The 27,420-nt window shown below is 34.6% G+C and overlaps 1 protein-coding gene and 1 pseudogene across 1 annotated transcript; both read left to right on the plus strand.

Annotated features, from left to right (window-relative positions):
• Nucleotides 1-8,366: 8,366 nt before the first annotated feature.
• Nucleotides 8,367-9,323, plus strand: LOC108383707 (olfactory receptor 6F1-like; annotated as a pseudogene).
• A 13,073-nt stretch (nt 9,324-22,396) lies between these two features.
• On the plus strand, nt 22,397-23,365 carry LOC140846046 (olfactory receptor 14A16-like). Its single transcript, XM_073221463.1, has one exon. The coding sequence runs from the start codon at nt 22,397-22,399 to the stop codon at nt 23,363-23,365; it is 969 nt and encodes a 322-aa protein (XP_073077564.1).
• The last annotated feature ends 4,055 nt before the right edge of the window (nt 23,366-27,420 follow it).

The following is a 27,420-nucleotide window of genomic DNA, read 5'->3' on the forward strand; positions in this document are numbered from 1 at the left end:
TCTAGCAATATATTAAGGATCATAAATCATTGCCAAAAGGAATGTAAGCAAGAAATGTGAAGGGGGTTTAACATAGAAATAACACACATAGAAATAATAAATCTTAAGAATGATATAAATATCTCAATAGAAGCATTTGTTGCATTTGAAAAATTCAAACCTCTTGTGTTTTAACAGCAAAAAGCACACTTATCAAACTATAATAAAAATGGTTTTCATGAATTTAAGAAAGACATCCTATTTGTTAAAAAAGAAACAAAACACCTGTACCTAATACAATAATTAATAGTTGACCACTAAATCCCTTCTTTTCTGATTAAGGACAAGAGAGCAATATCTAATCCCAATATTTTACTATAGGCCCTGGGAAGTATAATATGGCAAGTTAATTTAATATACCCATTCTTATAAGTAGGAATATTGATTGGAAAGAAAGAAGATAGGCTTATTTGTGAATAATATTGCTTACATATAAAATCATAAGTAATGTATTTAAAAGCTACCAGAACTAGAAAATGGATTTAGTTAGATCAAAGATAATAAGGACATTAAACAAAAATCAACTGTATTTTTATAACAAAAATTAGAAAGTGAAATTTGAAAAACACTACTTTAATCGAACTCATTTAGCAAAGTGTATAGAAGGTCTTTAATTTTAAATATATATGGAGGAGCTTTGTGCTTACAGGTATAAAATAGTGCTAAGAGAAATTCAAACAGCCAAATAAATGGTAAGATATACCATATTCATGCATCAGATCACTCAAAATTCTAGTGTGTGTGTGTGTGTGTGTGTGTGTGTGTGTGTGTGTGTGTAATTTATGAGATGTTTCTGAAATGTTTAGACTAGAAAAACTATTTTGAGAACATAAAGTTGTAGGATTTTTACTATCTGATTTCCAGATGAAATATAAAGTGCTGTTAGTAAACACTGCTATTTGCATAAATATAACCAAATGCTTCATATAGAGTCATGAAATAGACCCACTGTTTCATAATTTTCCAAAAAAAAGCAAAAATTCAGTGAATAAAGTATTGTACTTGTTAAAATAGCATAGAAAATCCATTCTGGAAATATAAAATCTGAAATTTCCCTTTATGCCATGCACAAAATTCACTAGAAAAGACTCATTACCTAAATGTAAGATTTGAAATTACAATTTTCTAGAAGAAATATCAAAAACATCATAAACTTGTAGTAGTATAAGTCATATATGACCCACACCACCAAGAATAAATCATAAAAGATAAAAATGGTAATATTGACTTCATGAAAATTAAAACTTTGCTCTTTAGGAAACATTGCCAAGGAAATGAGAAAGCAAAATAAAAACTGAAAGAAAAATATACACAAACACATCACACAAATATACCTATAAATGGAACTAGAACGATTAAATTATGGGGTAAAATAATCAATTATAACTGCCCACATTTGGGCACTTGACAAAATTTCATAATAAATGGCCAGTGAACACCTGAAAAGATGTATCATTAGTCATCAGAAATGAAAAGTGAGAAATGAGATACACTGCACACACACTAGAACAGCTAAAATTTAAATGGGGCAATATCAAGGGTGGGTGAGAATATGGAAATGTAAAATTTTGCAACAATTTTGGAAAAGCCATGGTAATTTCTTAGTAAGAAAAATAGGCACTTACCACACCTCAGCAGTGGCACTCCTAGCTATTTAATCAAATGGAAGGGTGAATGACTGTGACAAGGATTTGCACATGAAAATTCAGTGGCTTTTTTCTTATTAATCCCACATTGGAAGCAGTCTAAATATCTACCAAAAGGTAAACAGATGCTTAAATTATTGTGTGCTTGTTCAAAGGGATGCAACTCAGCAATTGAACAGACTTACAAAACACCTCAGCATGGAAAAATCTCTAAATTATGATGTTGCAGGAAGCGTGACACAAAAGAATACATGATCTATGCTTCTGTATGTGTGAAAATCTGGAGTAAGCAGGGCTCAGCTATAGTAACAAAAATGAGAGCCTTGGTTGGTTGGGCCTAATGGGAAAATTGAATGAGTGCATGAGGCATGAGGAGACTTTCTGGAATGAATAAGAATGTATCTTTCTTGATTGCAGTTGTAATTACATAAATTTGCCAAAAATCATCAAACCTATATGTGTAATAGGTATATTTTATCATATGCCAATTACAGCTCTAAAAGTTCATTTAAAAATTATCCTCTATACCCTTAGCACAGTGATTCTTAGTGGGATCTCTATTAATACCTTCAGAGGGCTTTTGGTATTTTCAGGACAATTTTCTTCATGCCCATGCCAATACATGAAACTGACATTCCATGTTATTGCAAACACACCACCTCAACACATTTTCAAATATCTCCTGGTGACTTACACTTCCTGACAGCCACTAGTTGATACTTTCTTTAATAGACATATAGATATCATCTAGATTTGTTTTATTCAGTCTTATAGGTAGGTGTTTTGTTCTCTTCTAATACCAAGATTTTTCAGACGTTTATACCCTCTGCACATATTCACTAAGGCCCTAGAACATAACTGTTACATGAAATGACGCCATCTGCTAGAGTGGGTGACAGTTTCCACATTCAGTCAGCAAGTGCTTTTTAGTTTAGTTATTTGTTATAAAGAGATGTCAAGCAACGAGAGACGTTTTTGCTTGTCTAGTTTTGATTTTGTTTTGTGGCTTTATTATTGGAAAATAAGACTATTTCTGATGTACGTTGTACTTTGGATGTTGGAGAATGCTATATTCTGGTCATGACTTGTGGTGACTGAAACACTGAGAGATGCCATTCTACAATCATATTTTGAAGGGTTAATACCAGACGCAGTGGCGTCTAATGCCGCCAGTTGGGAAGACATTCTTTTCACTCCCATAAAGGCATTTCTAATGGTTCCCAAAGTTGCTTTATTCTTCCTTTGATCCTAAGGGGAAAGTTCTCTGACCCTCACCAGATGAAAATCTTCAGGGAATCTATGCGAATGTCCCAAAAGAGAGCAGATTTATGAAACTCAAGATTGATGAAATCCTAGTTCTTCTCACAATGGGATCTGAGGCAATGCCTTTCTTTGCAGCTTAACCGCAGAGGAAAAAAAAAGAAAGAAAATAAATTTGGTGTTTATCTAGAGCACAGATGGTGCCCCACAGCCAAAGGCACAGCAGGGAGGAGCTTCCACGGCTCATTCCGCTGAGACCCAGTTGAGCGTGGTGGACTCTGATGTACAGCCATGGTGAAAGGGAGGGTTTAAAAGAAATTTAACTAATAACTTCCCAGTCCTGAAAAATATTTCAAACAGAATATATGCTGTGAGTATATCTGTGAGGGTTGATCTGAGTTATTCCTCATTTGCCTAGAGTAATAGAGTTCTGTAGCAATTCTTTTATAACTTTCATAATGTGTAATCTGAGGCAATATACTTTCTCAGGCATTCATTTAGCATGTAGGATGAGTGACTATAGTTTAAAAATTAAAATACCAAATAAATAAAAATTATATGTAAGATACTTTTTATAAGTAAAAGTTATTTAATTTTTACAAAACTGTTTATTTTTTTTAAATTAAATGTCCCCATCATCCAGTTTCCTCCTAAGGTTCTATATAGATAGAGAGTGTATAACCCTAATTTTTGCTGTAGGCAGAGTTAGATAACCATCACATCTTTTACAAAAGAAAATAGATTTTTGATGATGTCCCCTTGATTCTGTTCTAAATCTCTACTTATATAATTTCCAAATAGTTAATAAGTGATTAAAGGTAGGAGAAGAAGAGTTATGTAATATCCTTTTCATAATAGCAGTAAGAAATACTTTGGAATCTTGATGGTAAATTAATAATATAACTGCTAATAATTTTCAAATGGAACCAGAAACAAAATCAGGGAAAGGTTTTTAAGAAATAAGTCTAAGTTCTTTCCTTGAAATTTTCTTGAATTTAAAATTCTAGGTTGGTTGCCAGTCATAATACTTTGCAAAGATTTTGAATAGTGGTATAGCCTGCAAGAAACAAAATTTTAGTTTTACAAAAAAGTCAGGATTTTTATAGTATTAAGATCTACAGATTGGGTTTCTGAGACAAAATATCCCTTGGCCATACTAGTATAATTTAAATTTTAACCAGATGTATCTAAAATATTTATAATGTATATTTTGAAAACTTCTATGGTGTCAACAGGGCACCCCAGAGACCATTATTATTATTGCATAAAATCTGTACACATTTTTCAATAGTATTTTTAGATTCAAAATCTCCATAAAAGTTTAATCCAGAAATATGTGAATATGAATCCAATAGTCTTCACATTTTTTCAGCCAGTTTTTCATTATGATATGAGATAGTAAGTCTGTATCTTTATTATAGGAATTTAAAAAATGGTAAAAAATATATATTATTGTTACATGGAAGAAACAGATATGAGCTGGTGGAGAGAAAATAGGCCAGTAAAGCCCACTAAAAGGGACTCAAAGAGTTAACAAGATAAAACTAGAGAGCCAGAAAAGATAGAGTTAATCCCTGTAATAAAAAATTATTATATACAAAAATCCCTATGATAAATCTGTCTTCATCTACCTTGACTCTAGTCTGCTCCTCCTTGGGACTGTATTCAAATAAAACTTCTCTGCTTCACTGCTGCGTCTCTGCCCTTCAGTTCTCTGTTGCCGTGGGAACAAGAACCGAGGAGAGCAAACTCAAGCCCCCTAACATTGTTATATTGCATATGAAGTATTTTATATATGAAAGTAATACATATATATATAAAAGTTTTTATTATTGCTACTAATATGTTACCACTATACTTTACAGCTATCATCTGGATGTTTTGGCCCTAAAGCACATGTATCCATTGGAAAAATTGTTTTTATGAAACTGATACTTATCTATTTTTTATTTTGATAAAAATGCAACATAATTATAACTAGTATATTGTATTCTTATATTTGGTATGACTCTATGTCTCATATAAAGTGTTCTTATGCTATGGAAAGAAACTCTATGTCCACTAAAGGATTAATGGACTTTTGAATTTAAAATTATTAGCTTGGAGTTTGTACCTCTTTATCCCCTTCACCTTTATCACCCACTCCTTCATCCTCTTCCACACAAACTTCAAATTATAAAATAAAGTAGTCATAGGAATGGAAGCACAGCGTAGATAATATAACTAATAATACTGAAATATTTTGGTGTCGTAGCAGGGTATAACTATATTTAGCATGGTGAGCATTTGGTAATGTACATTTGTCACTATGTTGTACATGAGAAACAAATATGGTATTGAAGTTTCCAATTTAAAAAAAGAAAATTTTATGGTTGATTGTTTCTAACCAGTGTAGAAAAACTGGTGGATACACTGACTTAAAAAACAAGTATCTAAGAATAGTAAGCTTTTAAAAAAATATTTTTATTTTATTTTCTTACATGCACATAATTATACATATATATATGTATATGTATATATATACATATATTTATATATATATTTTTTTATTTTGGTATCATTAATATACAATTACATGAAAGACATTATGTTTACTAGGCTCACTCCTTCACCAAGTCCCCCCCCACATACCTCTTCACAGTCATTATCCATCAGCATAGTAAGATGCTGTAAAATCACTACTTGTCTTCTCTGTGTTGCACAGCCCTCCCTGTGCCCACCCACACTATACATGCTAATCATAATGCCCCTTTCTTTTTCCCCGCCCTTATCCCTCCCTTCCCATCCATCCTCTCCAGTCCCTTTCCCTTTGGTAACTGTTAGTCCATTCTTGGGTTCTGTGATTCTGCTGCTATTTTGTTCCTTCAGTTTTCCTTTTTTCTTATACTCCACATATGAGTGAAATCATTTGGTACTTGTCTTTCTCCACCTGGCTTATTTCACTGAGCATAATACGCTCTAGCTCCATCCATGTTGTTGCAAATGGTAGGATATGTATTTTTCTTATAGCTGAGTAATATTCCATTGTGTATATTCTCGCGACCCTTCAGGGACCGAAGCAACACGCCCAAGGTCTGGGTTCTTCTCTAGGCTTTATTGTCTAATCTCTCACGGCGGTTACAGCAGTTGTCAGGAAGCTCCTCTCCCTCCCGGCGGGCTCCCTTATATTCAGTCACCCAACCAATCTGGGACAGTATCATGCGTGACCTTTAAGCAGATAGGTGTCACGCGCCACTCTAAGCGGGCAGCACGAGCTGTGCACGGGTACAAAAGTCTGCTGGGCCAATCCCCAACAGGGAAGAGGGGAAAGGGTGGTGAGCAGGAAGCAGGCGCCATCTTTAGGGCGTTGTCCAGCTAGAGTGGGGCTCAGCCTCGGCCGTAGGCCGGGCCCCCACATATATGTACCACATCTTCTTTATCCATTCATCTACTGGCAGACACTTAGGTTGCTTCCATTTCTTGGCTATTGTAAACAGTGCAGCTATAAACATAGGGGTGCATCAGTCTTTTTCAAACTGGAGTGCTGCATTCTTAAGGTATATTCCTAGGAGTGGAATTCCTGGGTCACATGGTAAGTCTATTTTGAGCATTCTGAGGAACCTCCATACTGCTTTCCACAATGGTTGAACTAATTTACATTTCCACCACCAGTGTAGGACGGTTCCCCTTTCTCCACAACCTCTCCAACATTTGTTGTTGTTTGTCTTTTGAATGGTAGCCATCCTTACCGGTGTGAGGTGATATCTAATTGTGGTTTTAATTTGCATTTCTCTGAGGACAAGCGATGTGGAGAATCTTTTCATGTGTCTGTTGGCCATCTGAATTTCTTCGTTAGAGAACTGTCTATTCAGCTCCTCTGCCCATTTTTTAATTGGATTATTTGCTTTTGTTTGCTGAGGTGCGTGAGCTCTTTATATATTTTGGATGTCAACCCTTTATCAGATCTGTCATTTATGAATATATTCTCCCATACTGTAAGATACCTTTTTGTTCTATTCATGGTGTACTTTGCTATACAGAAGTTTTTCAGCTTGATAAAGTCCCACTTGTTCATTTTTGCCTTTGTTTCCCTTGCCTGGGGAGATATGTTCAAGAAGAGGTCACCCATGTTTATGTCTAAGAGATTTTTGGCTATGTTTTTTTCAAGAATTTTATGGTTTCATGACTTACATTCAGGTCTTTGATCTATTTGGAGTTAACTTTTGTGTATGGGGTTAGACAGTGATCCAGTTTCATTCTCTTACATGTAGCTGTCCAGTTTTGCCAGCACAATCTGTTGAAGAGACTGTCATTTCCCCATTGTATGTCCATGGCTCCTTTTTCGAATATTAGTTGACCATATATGTTTGGGTTAATGTTTGGGGTCTCTATTCTGTTCAATTGGTCTGTGGCTCTGTTCTTGTGCCAGTACCAAATTGTCTTGATTACTGTGGCTTTGTAGTAGAGCTTGAAGTTGGGGAGTATGATCCCCCCACTTTATTCTTCTTTCTCAAGATTGCTTTGGCTATTCAGGGTCTTTGGTGTTTCCATATGAATTTTTGAACTATTTGTTTTCCTGATTTCTCTTTCTATTGGTTCATTGTTAGTGTATAGGAAAGCCACAGATTTCTGTGTGTTAATTTTGTATCCTGCAACTTTGCTGAATTTTGATATTTGTTCTAGTAATTTTGGAGTGGAGTCTTCAGGGTTTTTTATGTACAATATCATGTCATCTGCAAATAGTGACAATTTAACTTCTTCTTTACCAATCTGGATTCCTTGTATTTCTTTTTAACAAAATATTTTTCATGTACATGTTGACTACTATTCTGTTTACTAGATATACAGCTTATTCATGTATAAATTTCCCCCTAAGTTCTGAACGATGGCATATAATGAGGGTCACAATGTTAAAACCAAAGCAGCCCTCTGTCTTCATGAGGAAACCGGCATGGCTTAGGAGCTCTATTCTGAAGCCCTCTTTCCCAGATCTACAGGTCTCTGACTAGCATTGCTGTGGATGTATTCAGCATCTAATGTCTAGGGTGTGTGTTCCTCTGGGATGGAGAATGCCATGTTCTTCTAGTAGCCACATTTCTGCAAGGACTAGCTCAGATTGTGAATGTTCATATTCCCCTACGTGGATACAAATTCTACCCCAACACTTAAAGTGATGTAACTGAGGGAAAACTGCTTCCTCCCTTAATATCTTCATTTGCAGAGTAAATTATTAGGTTATTTACCCTGGAGATGTATTATTTAAATTAAATGAGCTAATTCATGCAAACTGTTTATAAAGACAGCAATTATGTTTTTGGAAGCCATTAATTATAATATGTTTGGCGGTCCTTTATCATCATGAAGTAAATGAATATTAAAATATCCCATTCTCGCTCATCTATAATCCAGACTTTGTTCGTTCCAGTTCAGAGAGGATGAGCTATGGAGGTGACAGACCAGACCAAAGTGACCAAGTTCATTTTTCTTGGGTTTCCTGGTATTTTCTATCTGAGATTCACATTGTTTGTGATGTTTCTCACATTGTATCTGCTGTCCCTTCTGGCAAACACTGTCATCATACTCACTTGTGATGGAGCCCACACTCCAGATGCCGATGTACATTTTCTTAGGAAATCTGTCCTTCCTGGAGATCTGGTACACCACATTCACAGTACCCAAACTGCTGGCCACCTGCCTGTCACGAGGTGTCACCATCTCTGTGTCTGGCTGTATAGCCCAGTACTACTTCTTTTTCTCCATGGGAGCTACTGAGTGCATCCTCCTGGTAGTGACGGCCTATGAGCGGTACCCGGCCATTTGCAACCCTCTACGATACTCACTGCTCACGAGGATCCCAGTGTGCCTGCAGTTCTCTGCTTGGTCTTGGATTGGGGGCTTCATTGCCCCTCTTCTATCTACCATACTAATCTCTCATCTGAACTTCTGTGGCCCCCAGAAGGTCAACCATTTCTTTTGTGACTCAGACCCCATCTATAAACTCTCTTGCTCAGACACATGCTAGGTGGAGGCCTTGGGCTACACATGTAGCTCTGTTGTGATTCTCAGTTCTTTTCTTCTCACCATGTCATCCTATGAACACATGGTGGTAACAATACTCAGACTGTCTTCCTTGGAGGCTCAGAAGAAAGCTGTCTCCACCTGTGCCTCCCACCTCACTGTGGTCACCATCTACTATGGCACCATCATCTTTGCCAATGTCTGCCTCCAGCCAAGTACAACTTCACCGTTGGTAAAGTGGTCTCCATGTTCTACTGTGTGGTCACCCTGTTGGTAAATCTTCTCATATACACCCTGAAAAACAAAGATGTGAAGAAAGCTTTCAGCAAAGTTGTAGCACAAAAAAGGTTCCTCTTGGTCAGAAACATACATAAGATGTGAGGGATCAACTCTATGAAGCAATTTAGAATGGATTCTCATGCCACATTTGGAAACAGTAAATATTGAAAATTATGAGATTGATACCACCTGATACGGACATCTCTCTGCACTTTACATTTTGGTTTGAATTATTTTAAAGTAGATTTTCTATAAATATCTTGTTTCAACGTTATCGTAGTGTGATGGCTCAGTGATAAAGATGTAGATACAACAAGCTCACTGCCCTTCAGCAGTCCCCAGTCAGAAATAGACTGGCTTAATCTCATACAATGTTTCCGTTGAATGTTTTAATATTTTAACCTTATCAGTAATCATGGGACAAAAATTATTTCTGCTAAATGGAGCAGAGTCATGGAATCTGGTAGTTGACTATTAACATATATAAAACAGTTTTATATAATTGATTAAATAAACATTTTGTTTTTCAAAGTTTATTCAATAAAAGTATTAAATGTATATGATCAGCCATGTGTTCTATACATGTATGTGTTTAATAGTGAATATTAACATAAATGGAGATTTTCTTACAAAATAGTAGGAAAGTATTAGATAATTAGGATTTTTTTCTGGATAATATAACTGATTTTCAACATATATAGATTTTAAGAACCAGAAGTTAAATTCAAAGTTAAATACTTTGAATATTCATAAAGGGAGACCAAAAGGAAAAACTTAGAACAAACAGTACAAAAATGTTCAAGCACTCTTTTCAATTTACCAATGGAGAATAAATATGAAAGAAAAGGAAATGCTTTTTCCATTGCTATGTTCACTTTCTATGTTAATTAACAACCAATAATTTTCAGGTTTTCAGCACAGTGTGTAACAAAAACAGATGACAAGGGTGCTGGAAGAAAAAACTCCTATCCAAGCTTTTTAGGATGAATGTTCTCCACTCGATTGCCTCTTGAAATCTTGCTATTCAAAGCATAAGCAGTGTTCTAGAAGCATCAGAGTAATGTGGAGCTTGTTAGAAATGCATATCGACACCCAGACATCCTGAAGGATACTAAACATGGCAGCAAGATCCCCAGTTGCCTCGCAGGCAGATTAAGTCACTAAAAGCACCATTTTAGACAACCAAAGCTTTAAATTGCCTACTGTAATTGCAAACGGACATAATGAAATCAGGAGTTTCTTGCACATGCCAATACTTGAAATTTTCTTAGTTTAACTTCATCACATCATTTTCTAGGATAAATTAAATCTAAATTTCTCTCAAATGTCCAATTAGTTTTTTTTAATTGTACACATCATGGAAATTATCATAAAAATACCTGTACATCTGAATGGAAAACATACTGCACCTTAACTTTTTTTCCAATCCTTCCTTTTCCATCAGAATATCAAAAGCCATATGCAAACTCTCACAATAACAGGGAAAAATTCTGTGTCCTCACACAGGAATTTCTGTGTGCCATCCCCGTGTAGGGGAGGCCAAATTGCTTCTACTGTCTTAGGTTGTATGCCTCAGTTAGGTATTGGACAAACATAAGACAGATTAACAGGAGAAAAGCACGCACATTTTATTTTATTTTGTATGTGCCCGTAGGTGGCTTCAAAAGGAAAATGAACATGAAGAAGCTGTTATAACCATAATCTTATATACTTTTAACAAAGAATAATAAGCTGTGCGTGTGTAATAAGTTAAGGGGCTTGAGATCAGGGTGGGAAATTATAGGAAAGTACCTAAGAAATAGAAAAATATAAAGAGAAAATTAAATAAAAAGATAAGATAAGTTGTACTGGCCCATTTTGGCATCAACTCCCAGTTTGCAATGATAAGATTCGCAGGGAGAGCACTTTCCAATAACAAGTGTTATGATCTGCTTTTGGACAGACCTGGGCAGGTCAGGGGGTCCTGACTGCATGCACTTTTTCTCAAGTGCCTTCAGCTCAAAATATTCAGTGTGCCAAAGCAGAATATTTTATGTTCCATGTTCTTAACCACTCACAACTAAGGAGAGACTTATCTCAGTAATGGTGGTGTCATTCAAGTCCAATTCCTTGGCAGAATGTACATATAATTCTTCCTCCTTTAATTATTCCACTTATTCCAAAATTATAAATGGGATTTTTTCTAGGGCAAGTCAGAAACAGTGCATGATGTTGAAATATTCATAAAGGAGAGAGTATGCTGTCTACACCAAGTACAATTTAAAGACATACTAAAGAAGCCTGCTTGATTCATGTATTCATTTTTATATCATTCTTATATTTTTGTCAAGTCTGGTCTTACTTTCAAAAGCTTCAATAATGGTTTCACTGGAAATAAGAGAACTTGGAAGGAAAGTAAGTATGACTTTATAGAAGGATGCATTAAATCAGACTATTATGAAATTTCAGAATCTGTTTTGGTAATGGTCTTCATAAAGCATGGTAACAGCATAAAACAAATTGCGAACATGAATCAATATAAGAAATCCCAATAAAAAATATTTAATTCAAATAGTATTTAATTTTATTTTGATTATAACACTAGAAGGGTAGTTGATGAAATTAGAACATGAAGAATATTTTTTATAGAGAATAATACATACTTGTAAGTTGTTTTCTAAATTTTGACAGTGTATTTATAGACATCATTTTATGAATGGGAATGACAATGTATATAAGGTAATCTGTATAAGTAAGCCACTTCCTGACTTAGAAAATTGTAAACATATTATTTATTTGACTGTACCTTTTCCTATGGCTTAAATTTGCTAAAAAATGTTTATAAAAACCATTTATACTTTGAATATTAAGTTTATACTCATGTGTTCCCTTGAAATGGAGGCGTACTGAATTGCACATAAAATATCTCTGCTTCATATTTCCTTGTTAATAGAGGGTTGAATTATGGATTATCTTTAAACGTAGAACACTGAAGTCAGATCTATGGCACTATCCTCAAGGAAAAAATAAAACAGCTACATTGTGTAGTGGCCCCTCATTATTTTTATCAGAAACCTGGCACCTCAGCATTTTCCCTGCCATCCCCTGTTTCATAACTATTCATAGTTAATCATCACAAATTTGTACTTTTGTTGCCAAGTTATTTTCATATGCACTAACATATTTTGATTTCCTTAGACACTAGCAGAATCTGCACTAGATATGTCTTTGTTTGAACACAGCAGCGTTCTCTTCACGGGTCTGACACTTGCCTTTAAGGATGTCATCCAACATAACCTGCATGTGAACACATTTACTTCCTTATAAGATGGATAAATATCTTTGTCCTGCTCTAACAATATAAACTAAATCATTCACCCTGAACTGAAAGTCCTATATGGCTTTCTTATAAGTCCTATATGGCTTTCTTATTTCTTTCCTCATTTCCTCACTCATCTTGCCAAAGATAAACAGTTAGAAAAACGGTTATCACCTCTGCCTCCATACTGTACCTCTCTTTGTTTCTTTAACCACTGAGCCAGAATAAAAAGCAAATGGAAAGGGCTTCTGGCCCTACTCACTCCTGCAGAACCACATGTAGGCTTGGAATCATCATGCCAGTCAGACTATGCTCAACTGTATTTTCACATAATCCACAGTTATAAGATCATGGGATATAATTCATCTTATTTCATTTCCCTTCTAAGTTGTCATTTGTTTAAAAAAATAAAAGCTATATGAATGATAAATATTCAGAAATCATAATGCTTCATTTTATTTTAACTCTGGAGGAAACCTGTTCCCAACACAGGGCAAATTACCTGTGAAACCAAAAATCAGTGAAAGGGAGAAATAAAGGGGGAGAAACCATTTATTGCCATTTATGGGCAGCAGTCATCCACTTCTGCTCGCCCATGTCTCTCATGACCCAGCTGCCAAAAGAGGCCCCATTCAACCTCTCTGGTCCAGATATGTCCTCATTCCACCAAGTAATCACCTACTCATATGGAGATGAACTACTTCTCTCCCTCTGGAAACACCTATTGATATGGAGATGCAATAAGGCCAAGTGAGAGATTCTGGAAATACTGACATTTTACCTATACTTTTCTATCCTGTTCTTATTTGTTTACATGGACAAAACTTCAAAGTGTTTTCTTTTATATAGGTCATTTTTACCTGACATTCTTCTCAATTTTATCTTGGGTAGGTCAGGGGTACAGTCATATAAAATAAAAATGAATTTACAATACCTCCTACACAAAGATCAAATATAGTATATACATTGTTTTTTGGCTTAATTGTTTTTATTTAATTGTGTTTGATGCCAGGGCAAAGAGATGTTTTTATTTGTCTGTCTATGTTGATGAATTATTGCATATAATTTCAATTCCTCTAGTATTGGACATTGTTTCTAGCCCTTATACATTATGGCATTTCCCTAATCAGCATTACATGAATATTCCATTAAAGGTCAACAATCTGTGTATGAAATTCTTGGAATCCTAGAGTAATTTCCGGTTCCCAAGAATTTTGCCCAGTTTTTATGGAATTAAAAGGGTGTATCACCTATTTATCTGCCCTGCACCATGTACACAATGGTGAAATTTACAAGTGGATAACCTCCAAACTTTATTGGAACTTGTAATCAGTTTTCTTATTTGGGGAGAACAAATAACAGCAAAATATAATATTTATAAATACAAATACCATATTATTGAATACACAAAATACCAAATTCCACCACTCTTCAGAAATATAATCCATATTAAGCAGGAAACATTTAAAATGCAGGTAAAGGAAATTAGATTAACTAAATTAAAATAAATTCTTAAGAAAGAATAAGATGCACCTGAGAGAAAACAGCACACTTTCTAAAAGAGCCATTGTATATAAAATAAAAGGTTAGGGACTATTTAAAATGTTAATAGTAGTCTCTCCAATATGAAGAAGATCACACTCATCAGAGAAAATTAACCACTGGGTTATTTACTTACTGAACATGTTAAATTTTCCAAAATAACACTTAAACTTACATTGTAGTCAGAGAAACAAAACATACATGAAGACAAATGACACAATACAAAATATCAGGCATCAAATTGGCCTCTAAAATCTGACTTTACAAACATCATCAGTAAAGCTGCTGGTAAGACAGAATTGAATCTATTGCCAAGAGCCATAGATCCTAGATTAAACCAATAGGCCAAATATCATCCCTAATCTGAACAGACCATGTGATCAGATATGTTGTTATTAGCCAAATTATCCAAATGTATGTGTTCTTGGACTATGACCTAGATACTTTTGAAAAACTGAAGAGAACTGATATAAGTATAACATTCTTTTCCTAAAATAGCACATATTTCCTCTCCAAGAGCCACTCACATCCAAAGGAGCTATCCCTGGACACAACTACCGAGTTCTATGATACTCTCAGGAAAGAAGGTCTTGGTCTTCATGACATTATCTAAATATACTTCTATTTCATCAACCACACTATGCAGGATTCATCCTATTTTATGGGCTTCTTTTAAAGTATGAAATTAACAGGTCACAGAAGAGAGAATAAATACCAGATTTACACTAGCATAGTTAAAACTTCAGTCCTTGAAACAGGAAACAGTTGTTTTCTAACTTTCAACATTGGATTGATCCTTTGGACAGTAAGGAATCATTAGACTTGAATTATAGTTTAGACCAAACAGACCTAACAGACATCATATAGAACATGCCATTCAACAGCCCCTTAATATACATTCTTCCTAAGCACACACAGAACACGCCCCAGTGTAAAACTATCATACATGTGTAACAAAAGTGAGTCTTAGCATATGTAAGAATATTGAAATAAAACCAAACTTCTTTTGGTAAGTATCTTCCTCAGTATTTCATTTTTTTTTTGCATTGTGAATGGGATTATTTTCTAATTTTTGATAGTTTATTGTTTATTATAGAAACATACCATATTGTGTATGTTGATTTTGTGTTCAGCAACATTAGTGAATTTATTAGTACTCTTTTCTAAATTGAGTTTCTTGGTGTTACATATTTATATATGATACATCATCTGAAAAAACACACAATTTATTTTCTTCTTTTTCCTATTTGGATGTCTATTATTTATTTTTCTTGTCTAACTGCTGTGTTGGACTTTCACTATTATTCAGAAAAGAAGTGGTGAGAGTTGGCAACATTGTCTGCACCAGATCTTATAGGGGAAACTTTCTATTGTCCCTCTTAATTGTGGTTTGAGCTTTAGTATCCTCATAGGTGGCCTTAATTGCACTGAGATAAGATCCTTTTAATTTTTTGAGAATTCTTATGATAAATATATGTTGTCCTTTGTCAAATGCTGTTACTGTGTCTATTGAGATGGCCATATGTTAAATTTTCCAGCTTTATTGGTATATAATTCACAAATATTATATATATTTAAGGTGCACAATTTGGTAATTTGATATCATTATATTCTGTGAAATGACTGCCACAATCAAGATAATTATCACACCCATCATCTTACACAGTTACCACTATTTTGTGCATTCACTTAGCAAATTTCAGTATACACTGTATTGTTAACTAAAATCACAAAGCTGTACATTGGATGCCCCAATTTTTTCACCTTATAAATGAATGTTTTCACCCTTTGTGTATCATCTCCCCATTTTCCTCATCCCATAGGCCCTGGCAGTCACCATTCTAACTGCTTCCATTAGCTAGACATTTTGAGATTCCTCTTATCAGTAAAATCATACAGTATTTATCATACTGTGTCTGAATTAACAGCCATAATGTCCTCCAGATTCATACATGTTGTCCCAATGGCAAAATTTCTTTTAGTCCCTGAATAGTCCCTGTATATGTGTGTGTGTGTGTGTGTGTGTGTGTGTGTGTGTGTGTGTGTGTGTGTGTGTATGTGTGTGTGTGGACATCTATATCCCATTTCCTTTTTCTCCTTATAGAATATTGGACAAGTAGGTTTTTTCATGTCTTGGACATTGTGAATGATGCTACAATAAACAAGGGAGAGTGGATATATTATTTTTAGATATATACTTAGGAGAGGAGTTGATGTATCATATGGTAGTTGTTTTTATTTTTTGAGGAACTTAAATACAATTTTCAATAAATACTGCACCAATTTACATTTCTGACAGCATACAAGAAATCCCTAATCTCCAGATCCTTGACAACTGTTATCTTTTGTTGTTTTGTTAATAATCATCCTATTATTTCATTGCTGTTTGGTTTTTATATCTATGATGATTACTGATATTGACCTTTTTTTCATATACCTGCTGGCCTTTTGTATATCTTCACTGAAAAAATTTCTACTCAGGTTTACTGCCCATTTTTAAATCAAGTTTTGTGAGGTATTTTTGCCCCTGAGTTATAGGACTTCCTTCTATATTCTAGATTTAACACCTTATCAGATATGTGATTTGTATATATAATGTTCCCTTCCTTAATTTTCCACTATAGTTTTTTTTATTCATTCCTTTTATGTGCAGAGTATTTTTAGTTTGCTTTAGTCTCAATGTTTATTTTTGGTTTTTTTCTTCAGCACATTTGCTGTCATATTCAAAAATCCTTGCCCATGTCAATATAAGTTTTCCCAATATTTTACTTGAAGTGTTTTCTATTTTCAGGTCTTGCATTTAAGTCTTTCTTTCACTTTTAGTTACTTCTTATGTAAGAATAGATTATGTCAAATTTCATTCTTTTGCATTTGACTATCCAGCTTTCTCTGTACAATTTATTGAAGAGATTTTCTCTATTGTTTTCTCTTTGAGTCCTTGTCAAAGATTAGTTGTTAACACATGCAACACTTTATTCTTTTCCATCTGTCCATAACTCTTAATTCCATGACCATACCGTTTTGATTACAGTAGGTTTATAATATATATATTGGATTCTTTGGGAGAGGTTGCTCTTTTTTACGTCCAATTTTCAACCAAAATCACAAGTTATGCAAGGAATCAAAATTATGTATTATGATAGGAATAACAGCTGAACCTAGATAGGAATAACAGCTGAACCTGCCCATGAAGGAACACAGGCAGTAGATGTAAGACAATGATTTTTTAAATTGCCTTACATATGTTAAAAACCTAAGGGAAAGACACGGAAAATCAACTGAAGGAAAATAATATGGACAAAGAATATTAACAAAGACATAATAATTGTACAAAAGAGCTAAACAGAATTTTCTCTAATATTAAATATTAACTGTGTTGAAACAAAATCAGTAAAGGTTTCCAACAGCATACATTCATTAATGTTAGGGTCCGGGCTTCTGAGGCCTCTCCAGAGAACAAACTACACAGGCATAGAGATGTAAATTCAAGCAAAGTCTTTATTCAGCCAGCTAGCTGGGGTCCAATGTCAGCCCGACGCAGTGGGTCTCAACAAGGACCCCGAGCACTCAAAGCTAAGGGTTTATATAGCATTTTCAAAACACTTAACTCATAGTAATTTTCCACAGCTGCACATTATTCTTGCAAGACATACATCCTGGGGTTAGGCAGGAGCAAGATAAGACCACTCCTCAATTGTCAGGGAGGTTCTGCACGATAAGCTTGGTATGTAGGATTAGCTGACCAAGGTTAGCTGACTAAAGGCCACAGCTGCCCACCATCTGGTGTTCATGATTAGCTTGTTTTTCAGGCCTTACCCAGTTCCAGTTTTTCTTTCTAAGTCACATACTCAGAAAATGGCTTCTAGGCCTTTAAGATGGCTATGCTTATGCTAACCTATTTCTATTCTTACAATTAACAGGCAGGAAAAATAATTGAACGCATTTGCAGATAAGACATTTGAACTTTTGAGGCTGAGGAAAAAAAACACAAGAACGAGAAAAGTGAACAGAGCCTAAGGAAAATTTTGGAGAACACCCAGCGGAAAAAATGCATGTGGTATGGGAATCCCAGAAATAAAAGAGAAAGAAAAGGCCACAAAGATTATTTGAAGAAATAATAACTGAAATCTTCCCAGAATCGAGGAAATACTTAAATTTGCAAATCCAGCAATGTCAATGAACTTCACATAGGCACCCACTGAGATGCTTTATAATCAAACTGTTGAAAGACAAAAGAAACAGTCCTGCAAGCAGCAAGAGTAGAGTGACATTTGAAGGGAGCCCACACAGAAAAGACTATGAAGGAATCTGTTAGCAGAAAACCTATAGAACAGTAGGCAGCCAAATTACATATTTAAGGTGCCCCAATGAAAAAAAAAAAGCCGCCAACTGAGAGCTATATCTGAAAACTATCCTTCAAACATGAAGGAAAAATTAAAACAGCCCCAGAAAATCAACATTGAGAGACTCATTACTTCAAAACATCCCCTAAAGCAATGTTAAACTGAGTTTTTTGTTGTGAAATGAAAAGACACTAGAAAGTAATTATATGCTTTACAAAGTTATTAAGTTCCAGGAAATGGAAATAAGTGGACAAATGCAAAAATGAGTATTATTACAAATGAGGGTTATTGCCAAAGATTTGCTCAATACAGGTTTGCCTTCACTTTGGAACAAACGCAATTAGCTATGTATTTCAGTAAAGTGAAACACAATAAAATGAATATTTCCATTTAACCTAGTGGGAATTCCCTTGTATGTGAGAAGCCTCTTTTTCGTAGCTGTTTTAAAAACTATTATTCTTTAACTTTTGACTGTTGATTACAAAGTGCCTCCATGAAGTCTTCAATTTGAACTTGTAGGGGGCATTTATCCATCATGTATACAGATGTCTATCTCTCTCCCCAGAGTTTGGAAGTTTTCAGTCATTATATTTTTTAAGTAAGTTTTTCTACCTTTTTTCTGCATGTTTTCCTTCTTGGACACCCATAAAGCATTTATTAACTCCTCTGATGAAGCTCCATAAATGCAGAAGGCTGCTTTCTTCATTTGCTTTTGGGTTGTTAAATTTCTTCTGTCTGGATTTACAAAGATCTTCTCTTTGAGTAAGCAGATTCTTTCTTGAACTTGAATAACTTTATTTTCTTGAAGAAAAAGAAACTTGTTTTCTCAAAGAACTTTCTTTTGAGTTCAAATTTCAAGAACTTCTTAAACTAACCTTATATTATTTTCTGAATATTGTTAAACAGTTTGTATTTACTAAGCTTTTTTCCAAAAATCTCACAAGAGTTTTAAAACTGACTCTGGAATTTAACACATCATAGTAATGTGCATTTGCATTGCACTCAGTCTCAAGGAATTTGTGTACATGACGGCCTATCAATTACTGAACATTCTCTAAATGTGAGCTAATTTATTATGTAGTCAATGCTAAGTATAAGTAAATTAATTGTTGGTTAAATTATCTTTCATATGCCCCACTGCCTGTATAGACTGGATGTTTTTGAGTTTGTGATATTGATTGATATCTGTAGACACCCTAGCAGTTAACCTTGCTGTAATTTGGTTTCTGCTTAAACTTAATCTATAGCCGAAACTAATCTAAGAGAAAGAGCGATATGATTTGTATCCGAAACTAATCTAAGAGAGAAGAACAATAGGTGGTGTGTCTTGGAATCTGGTGCGAGTCATGAGCGGTGTGACGAGGACTGCAAACAGTTCTCGGGATCCTTTCCGAGGCAAACCCAGATGAGGATCACACCGTGAGGCTCACGTGGCCGGATGACTTGATGAGACATAAGAGAAACTTTAATAAATAATTAGCTTGCAATTGTTTAGCTTGATGAAAAAACTCATCCTATAATCATTAATCGATGCCTGTCTTTTCGCTTGCTGTAACAATAAAAGTGCAGGGGAGCGCTGACTTGGTGCTTAGTCTCCAGAAGAAGTCTAAGCCCTCTGCTTAAAACGTCATTCTGACTCGGTTTCTCATATTCGCTGTCCCCTACTGCTACTGATATCAACCTTTGAAATCACTTATTTGTCAGCCCAGATCTCTACAATATGAATGGACACTCCAACATTACAAGTGGAAATATGACTTTGTGATTTCAATATACTAAGTTAATAAAAGTGTAATTGTACTGGGAGTAAGATGACCAGCACCTGGAAAAGTGCCAGGTATGTGGCTCTTCTCCATAAGAGCTCACTGGGTGTCTGGGTAAATATATTTCTTCAGTGCCTTCTTACCAATTATGGAGATTCTTGACTGCATGCCAACATAGGAAGTGACTCATTAATTAAGGAAAGGCCATTGTGCTACTTTATTTTCACAGGTTGCATAGTGCCAAGATTTGTCTCATAACAGTGAGGGACAGATCATGTAAGTCAATTACAATGAAAGTGGCATCATTTCTCTTTGGAATATTCCAGAGTTCAAGCCTTTGGGAGATGGAAAACTGATATCATCGTCATACTCGTTCTGACTGCTCTTTATAAAAACTGTGCTAAAGTTGAGACATCAAGAATCAAAGTGACTTTCAGGAAAGGAGTTTCTCAATTCTTGAAAGTCAGAATTAGTGATGTCCTTCTGGATTAATCATCGGTAATACTTTCACCAGCAACAATACTCAAAGCTTGCTGATGTCTTGAATCTTCTACAGAACAGACACTTTAGTGAGTTTATTTTCTTTTAATCTGGTTGTTGATAATGATTTCAGCCAGAAAAGCATAGACCTGCTAGGAAATTCTTAAATTCTTCAAAAGTAAAAGTTTCTTGGGTTATTACATGTTAATTTTAAGATTTCTAAACTATGGGTTTGCTAACAGGCCACAGGAAAACTATATGTATATACTTACTTATGTTGCAAAACATCAGCTCATATACCAAATGCATATTAGACTTTGAAACAGTTATTTACAGGACTATTTAAAGCATAAAAGGATGCTGAGTTCACTGGAATCAATAAAAATTGGTTAAGATATTAGGTACATTTTATTTCAGTTATAAACAGAAAGTAATGAAGAATGAAGTAAAATAATGATGTGAAATAATTAAAATATAGCTAATTTGGAAATAAATACCACTAAAATATATAGAATATAACTTGGATCATAAGCTAGTGTCTTAATAAACATTGCTTAATTTTGATTCATATGAAATGGGAAGGTGCCTTAAATTATGGGTTAGATAAGAAAAATAATTTTAAAATTCCAAGCATTTGATTATGTGTGACATAGATTCTTGTATAATTCAGTTATAAATCTCTTCTCCACTATTAAATCTGATAATCTGTAGTGAATATAATTTTGAAATTGTTGGTTTTAAGTGGTTTTCTTCTAGTAAAGGATGAGAGCAGATATATTGTGTTTCAAATATCCAATTGCAATCATTATTTATTTATGTATTTATTATTTATGTATATTACTCAAAGTATAAAACAGGATGCACACACACATACAGTGCCTAAAACTTGTGTGTATGTGTGTTTATTTATGTATGTGCAGAGAGAAGTGTAGAGGGAGAGAACACATAACATTAGTGGGATAATAAAATAAGAAGAAGCCTGGACCAAAACTAGTAAATAAAAAGATACATTAATAGTATTATGAGAGTTAAGTGAAGGAGTATTTTAATAAAACTTGTGCACTGAAGAAAATGACAAATACCTGCTTGAAATGATTGCTATTGTTTACTCCTGTTATTTAAAAAAATCAGAGGTCTTTTGGAGGGAGCCAATCTTTCTATCATCTTTCTAGGCATATAGATATCAAAAATGTATAAAATGACCTTAGAGAATGCCCATTGTTTTGTGAAGTTCATATTTAAGATGAAAATGAGAACAATTAATTTTAGTCAAATAATCCATTGACTAAAAGTCAAAAATTGTAAAGCACAAGGATAAAGGACATGGCATGCAATGTTTGCATTTTTCATATCTATCCCTTCACTTCTTTTCACATGTAAATTAAGACTTTTCTCCATGACGGATAGATAGCATGGTGCAGTGAATATGGTAAACAATTTGTACATATGCTTCCATTGCATTATAACACTTAGACACCTAGAGAAACAGAAACTTTGAAAAGAAAGGTACATGTACAATGACTAATTAATTGGATATGTTGTTGGAGAAAATATACTCTTAAAACTGTTTCTCACTTTGTCTTTCAGACAAACACAAATACACATGGACACACACACATTCAAGTGACAAACATTAAATAGGAACACAGTTTTTCTTTAGCTGTACTGAAGTAAACTTAAGTAGGTGTAGGATTTTGACCACTTTAACCATACCTTTTCTTTTTTTAAATGCAGAACGTTTCATCAAGAATGAAGAATATCTCAGTGGTGGCAGAATTTCTTCTTTTGGGTTTTTCTGGCCCATCGAGGCTTCAGTTTTTACAATCTGGGATCTTTGTAGTCATCTACCTGTTGGCCCTAGTGGGGAATGGCCTCATTGTCACCATAGCATCCTTGGATCCCTGCCTGTGCACTCCCATGTACTTCTTAAAGAATCTGTCCCTTTCTGATGTTTGCCTCATGTCTTCCACTGTGCCCAAAACTGTTGCCAACTCCTTGACCCACATCAATTCCATCTCATTCTCTGGCTGTGTCATGCAGGTCTTCCTGGTGCCTTTTGCGGCAGTGGCAGAGCTGTTCCTGCTCACAGCGATGTCCATTGACCGCTATACTGCCATCTGCCATCCTCTGCACTATGAGCTCATCATGAACAGGGGCCAGTGTGTGCATATGGTGACTCTGTCCTGGCTCAGCAGTGGCTTGATATCCATTATACATACAGCAGGAACCTTTTCCCTAACTTACTGTGGGCCCAATGAAATCCAGCAATTCTTTTGTGACATTCCCCAGTTGTTAGCTATTACTTGCTCAGAGAATGTAACTGCAGAAATCGTGCTCATTCTTATTAATGCAGTCTTGGACTTATGTTGCTTTATCTGCATCATAATCTCATACATATACATCTTCTCCACTGTCAGAAAGATTCCATCCACAGAAGGACGGTCAAAAGCCTATTCCACTTGCCTCCCACACCTGGTAGTGGTTGTACTTTTTCTCTCAACTGCTTTTATTGCTTATCTGAAACCTATCTTAGGGTCTACATCGGTCACCGATCATGTTCTATTATCTTTCTATATTTTGTTGCCGCCTTCCCTTAATCCCATCATATACAGCCTAAGAAACAAAGCCATGAGAGCTGGTTTGGAGAAGCTGATCACTAAGAAGCTCTGGGTGAGGGAATATCATTTTTCTCCAAGAATAAAGGCACTTTATTCTTAAGATTTGTGTAAGTAAAGTTTAATTTAGCTGCTCAGTTGCAAATCTGTGCTTATCTCCAGGGTTATGTGGAACCCTGGTGGTGATTCTGCAGCAAATTGGAATAAAGTATACTAATGGAAAAGAATGAAGTTGTCCTCAGGTCTGACAGTTACAGCTTTCAAGCATTGGTAGAAAAAATGTGCACATTCATATTTGTACCCGGTTTCTGTTAGGCTGTCTTGATTTTTGTTTATTGATCATGCATTCTGCTTTTGGGTACTTGAGTAGATAGTCAGAAAAGTCTCATACTTGAAAGGGAATGTGGATTCTCAGGTGTTCTGGTTTGCAATCCGGAGGAAACATGTCCTCTGTGACTAAGAATGGTCCCTGGAAACAGCCTGGGTGTTCTGAATCTCCTTAATATTGCATTAAATGTCTGTGTTCTTCCTGCACTATACTGTTTAACAAATCTTTCCTTAGCATGCACTGGCGGATTACAGTGGTTCTTTTGTATTATCTAAATCTAAAACCTGGAACAGTGGCAAATAAAACATTTGCTTCTATCTCAAAAGCAATTCATAAAGAGAATAAAAGAGGAGGGACACTTCTTCCTGGGAGATTCACTTCTCCATAGACAGGCAGTTCTTCTACCTCTCCACAAACTTTGTATTCACTACACCCATGTGTATACATCATTTCAACAACTTTGGATTGTATAACATATGGAAAAAACTAAGAATGTATTAATAATTTGTGGTCTAATTGCAGAATTAGTTGTTTTATTTATTTAAAAAATTTCACTTTACAATCTACTTCTTATACAACATTTTAAAAATGGTATTAATCTTCCATCATAACTGACCAGGACACAAATATAAATGATATGGGATTCCTTGATGTGTGTTTTATTAGAGTTCATTTTAGGCACTGCCAATTCAACCTCTGTATCAAATAACTACAGGAATTAAAATCTGCTAAAGAACAAACTCAAATTTCTCAGATAATATTGCTGAAATATACATATGTATATATATATACACACATATGTGCATAAGTTTCTATACTTTTCTGGCTCATGATCTCAGCTAATGTGCATCAAATAAATCTTTACATGAAAAGAAGTGTTAGAATTTACTGGGGAAAAGTGAGAGCTAATGATGTGAGCCTTGTCTGTTTATGCTTTTATTACATTCCCAAATCTTCATCTTTTGAAATGATTGACTTAGTTTTTGACATTGAGTATAATATTTTTCAACACTAGTATAATTGGTACATATTTGTGTTTTAGAAGAAAAGTTTAGCATATTACAATCATGTCTTCAAAAATGTACAAGGGTTAATAAATTTATGACTTCAATACTGGTTACTTAATTTGAATTTCACATTATACTTTACACTTACTTATAATTACAAATATACAGATATGTACTCATTTTATTTGAATCTATATTTTAAAGTGAATACAGTATGTTGTTTATACTTATATTTAGCTCTAATATTTTCTCCTTTCAATAGTGAGATGTATGTCAATATTGTATATATGATGGGAAGTAATCGAACTTCGTCATCTTGTTTTCTTCTGTTGATTACCCATTTTGCTCTCTCTCTATCTAGAAGTGCAAGGAAGTGTGATTTAAGCCTCAGCATTCAGCAAATATGCTTCAGTTGGATTCAGCTTTATATCCATCATGTGTATAGCTAATAGCTTCCTGTTTTAATGTCACTGATATTCTGGAGCATTTGCATGATGTATGAGCAATGGATAATTTAACACTTATTTATTTTTATAATTTTAATGGGTTATAATTTATTGTTCATATAATTATGTGTTAAAGAATAATACATGAAAATACATATATGTGTATACATACACACATTGATCTAAAAAAATAAATATTCAAGTGGTCCATTCATTCCAGTAGTTGACTCATAAGATTAATATATGCCATATCTTTTAAAACTAAAAAAATTAAAAAGAATAAAACAAAGTGTGAATAATTTTTGACTGTAAAGATTTGAAAAAACTTACTAGAACTAACATAAATGGAAACAGATTATTATTTAAATTAAAAATTAAATGAAAGCTTAAAGATTAAAACAAGATAATGAACTCAACATGAAGATGAGCCAGAACATTTTACAGAGAAGGAAATAACATTTTACAAGCACCCACCCATACACAGACTTACACATGAGTAAAAATATAAAGTTATATAGAGAATAAAGAAGGACAAAATGAAGAGACACTTTGTTTTAGTGTGGGCAACATAGTTTACTGGACATGCCTCTTCATGAATGTAGGCAGGCATTTCTGCTGGAATCCCACGGGATGGACGAGCTGGCTGAGAGGGCTTCCCAGAGGAAAGCTGATACGCAGTTTCGCCCAGAGTTGAACTGAGTTGACAGAAGTGTCTACCCAGAGCTGAGACCTTCGTCTTTCAGACCACAATACCCCATATGGAAACCTTCAGCTAAGGTTCCAAAGGAATAGTTGGTAGTGTGCACAGGATGACTTTTTCTTGGTTGTTTAATAGATGTGGTTTAGTCTTCATGTGTTTGCACTTCATTCAATTTTCCTTTTTGTAATTGATTTCTTGATGTACACCACTGTGTTCAGAAAGTTGCTTCATATTATGTCAGTCCTCTTAAATTTACTGAGACTTTTTTGGGGCCTAACATTGATCTACTCTGGACAATGTTCCACATCCACTTGGAAAGGATGTGCATTTTGCTGCTTGAATACAATGTTCTCTGTGTGTGTGTGTGTGTGTGTGTGTGTGTGTGTGTGTGTGTGTGTGTACGTATATAGTGAAGTTCCTCTGTTCTCATGTGTCATGAAAGGTCAAAGTTTCCTTACTGATTTTTCTGTCCGGGTGATCTATCTATTGATGTGAGTAGGTGTTGCAGTCCCCTACTATTATCACGTTGCTTTTGCTTCTCCTTATCCCTTTATATCTCAGTAGTTGCTTTATAGCATTAGGTGCTCTTAGTTTGGCTGCGTAGATATTCATAATTGTTATAACTATTTTGTTACGATAGTTGTTTTGAAGTCTATTTTGACTGATATGAGTCCAGCCTCCTTTGGTACCATTTGCATGGTAACTCTTCCATCCTTTCACTTTAGGTCTGTGAGTGTCCTTAGGATTTAAGTAAGTCTGTTGCAGGTGGTATATAGAAGGGCCTCTTTTTTTCCCTCCATTCAGCCACCTATGTCTTCAATTGGAGAATTTAGCCATTTATTGGCAAATGAATTATTGGCACGCATGTACTTTCTGCCATTTTGTTAATTGCTTTTCTCACTTTTTTTGTAGTTTCTCTCAGTTCCTTTCTTCTTTCTTGTTTCCCTTGTTATTTGAGCATTTTCATAGTGTCATGTTTAGATTCCTTTCTCTTTTTCATTTGTGTATTTACTATAGGCTTTATCTTTGTGTTTTCTGTGAGGATCACATATAACATCTTATGTATATCACAGTCTCTGTTAAGTTGATAGTAACATAATTTTAAACATATTCCCAAGCATTACATTTTTACTCACTGCCGCATGTGTTATATTTTGGATGACACATCTGATATTTTATTTTATGTATCCCTTAACTATTGTATTTTTTATTTATAATTTTGTTCTTTTATCTTTCATACTTGATTTGTGATTAATCAACTACCTTTATTATTTACTTTAACCAGTTAGATATTTACTTTTGTATGTCTTGTTATTTTTAACTAGTTCCACTTATTAGCTCAGAAAATTCCTTTTTATACTTCCTGCAAGGCCAGTTTAGTGGTGACAAACCCCTTTAGCTTTTTTTAATCTGGAAAACTCTTATTCTCTTCATCAATCTGAATGATAACCTTGCCAGTTATAGAATTCTTTGTTGTTAATCTTTCATCCCTTTCATTATTTTAATTATGCCATGTCTCCCTTCTGACTTGTTATGTTCTGGCTATTAAATCTGCTTACTGTATTATGTGGTTTCCCTTATAGGTAATATGCTGGTTTTCTCTTCTGCATTTATGATTCCTTTCTTTTTATCCCTAACTTTTACTATTTTAATTATAATTTTTCTCCATGTGTTTCT

The sequence above is a fragment of the Manis javanica genome, chromosome 14 (assembly GCF_040802235.1).
Source record: "Manis javanica isolate MJ-LG chromosome 14, MJ_LKY, whole genome shotgun sequence".
Lineage (NCBI taxonomy): Eukaryota > Metazoa > Chordata > Mammalia > Pholidota > Manidae > Manis > Manis javanica.

Excerpts from the sequence above, each read along its gene's own strand:
- LOC140846046 (XM_073221463.1), top strand. The coding sequence starts at position 22,397 with ATGAAGAATATCTCAGTGGTGGCAGAATTTCTTCTTTTGGGTTTTTCT.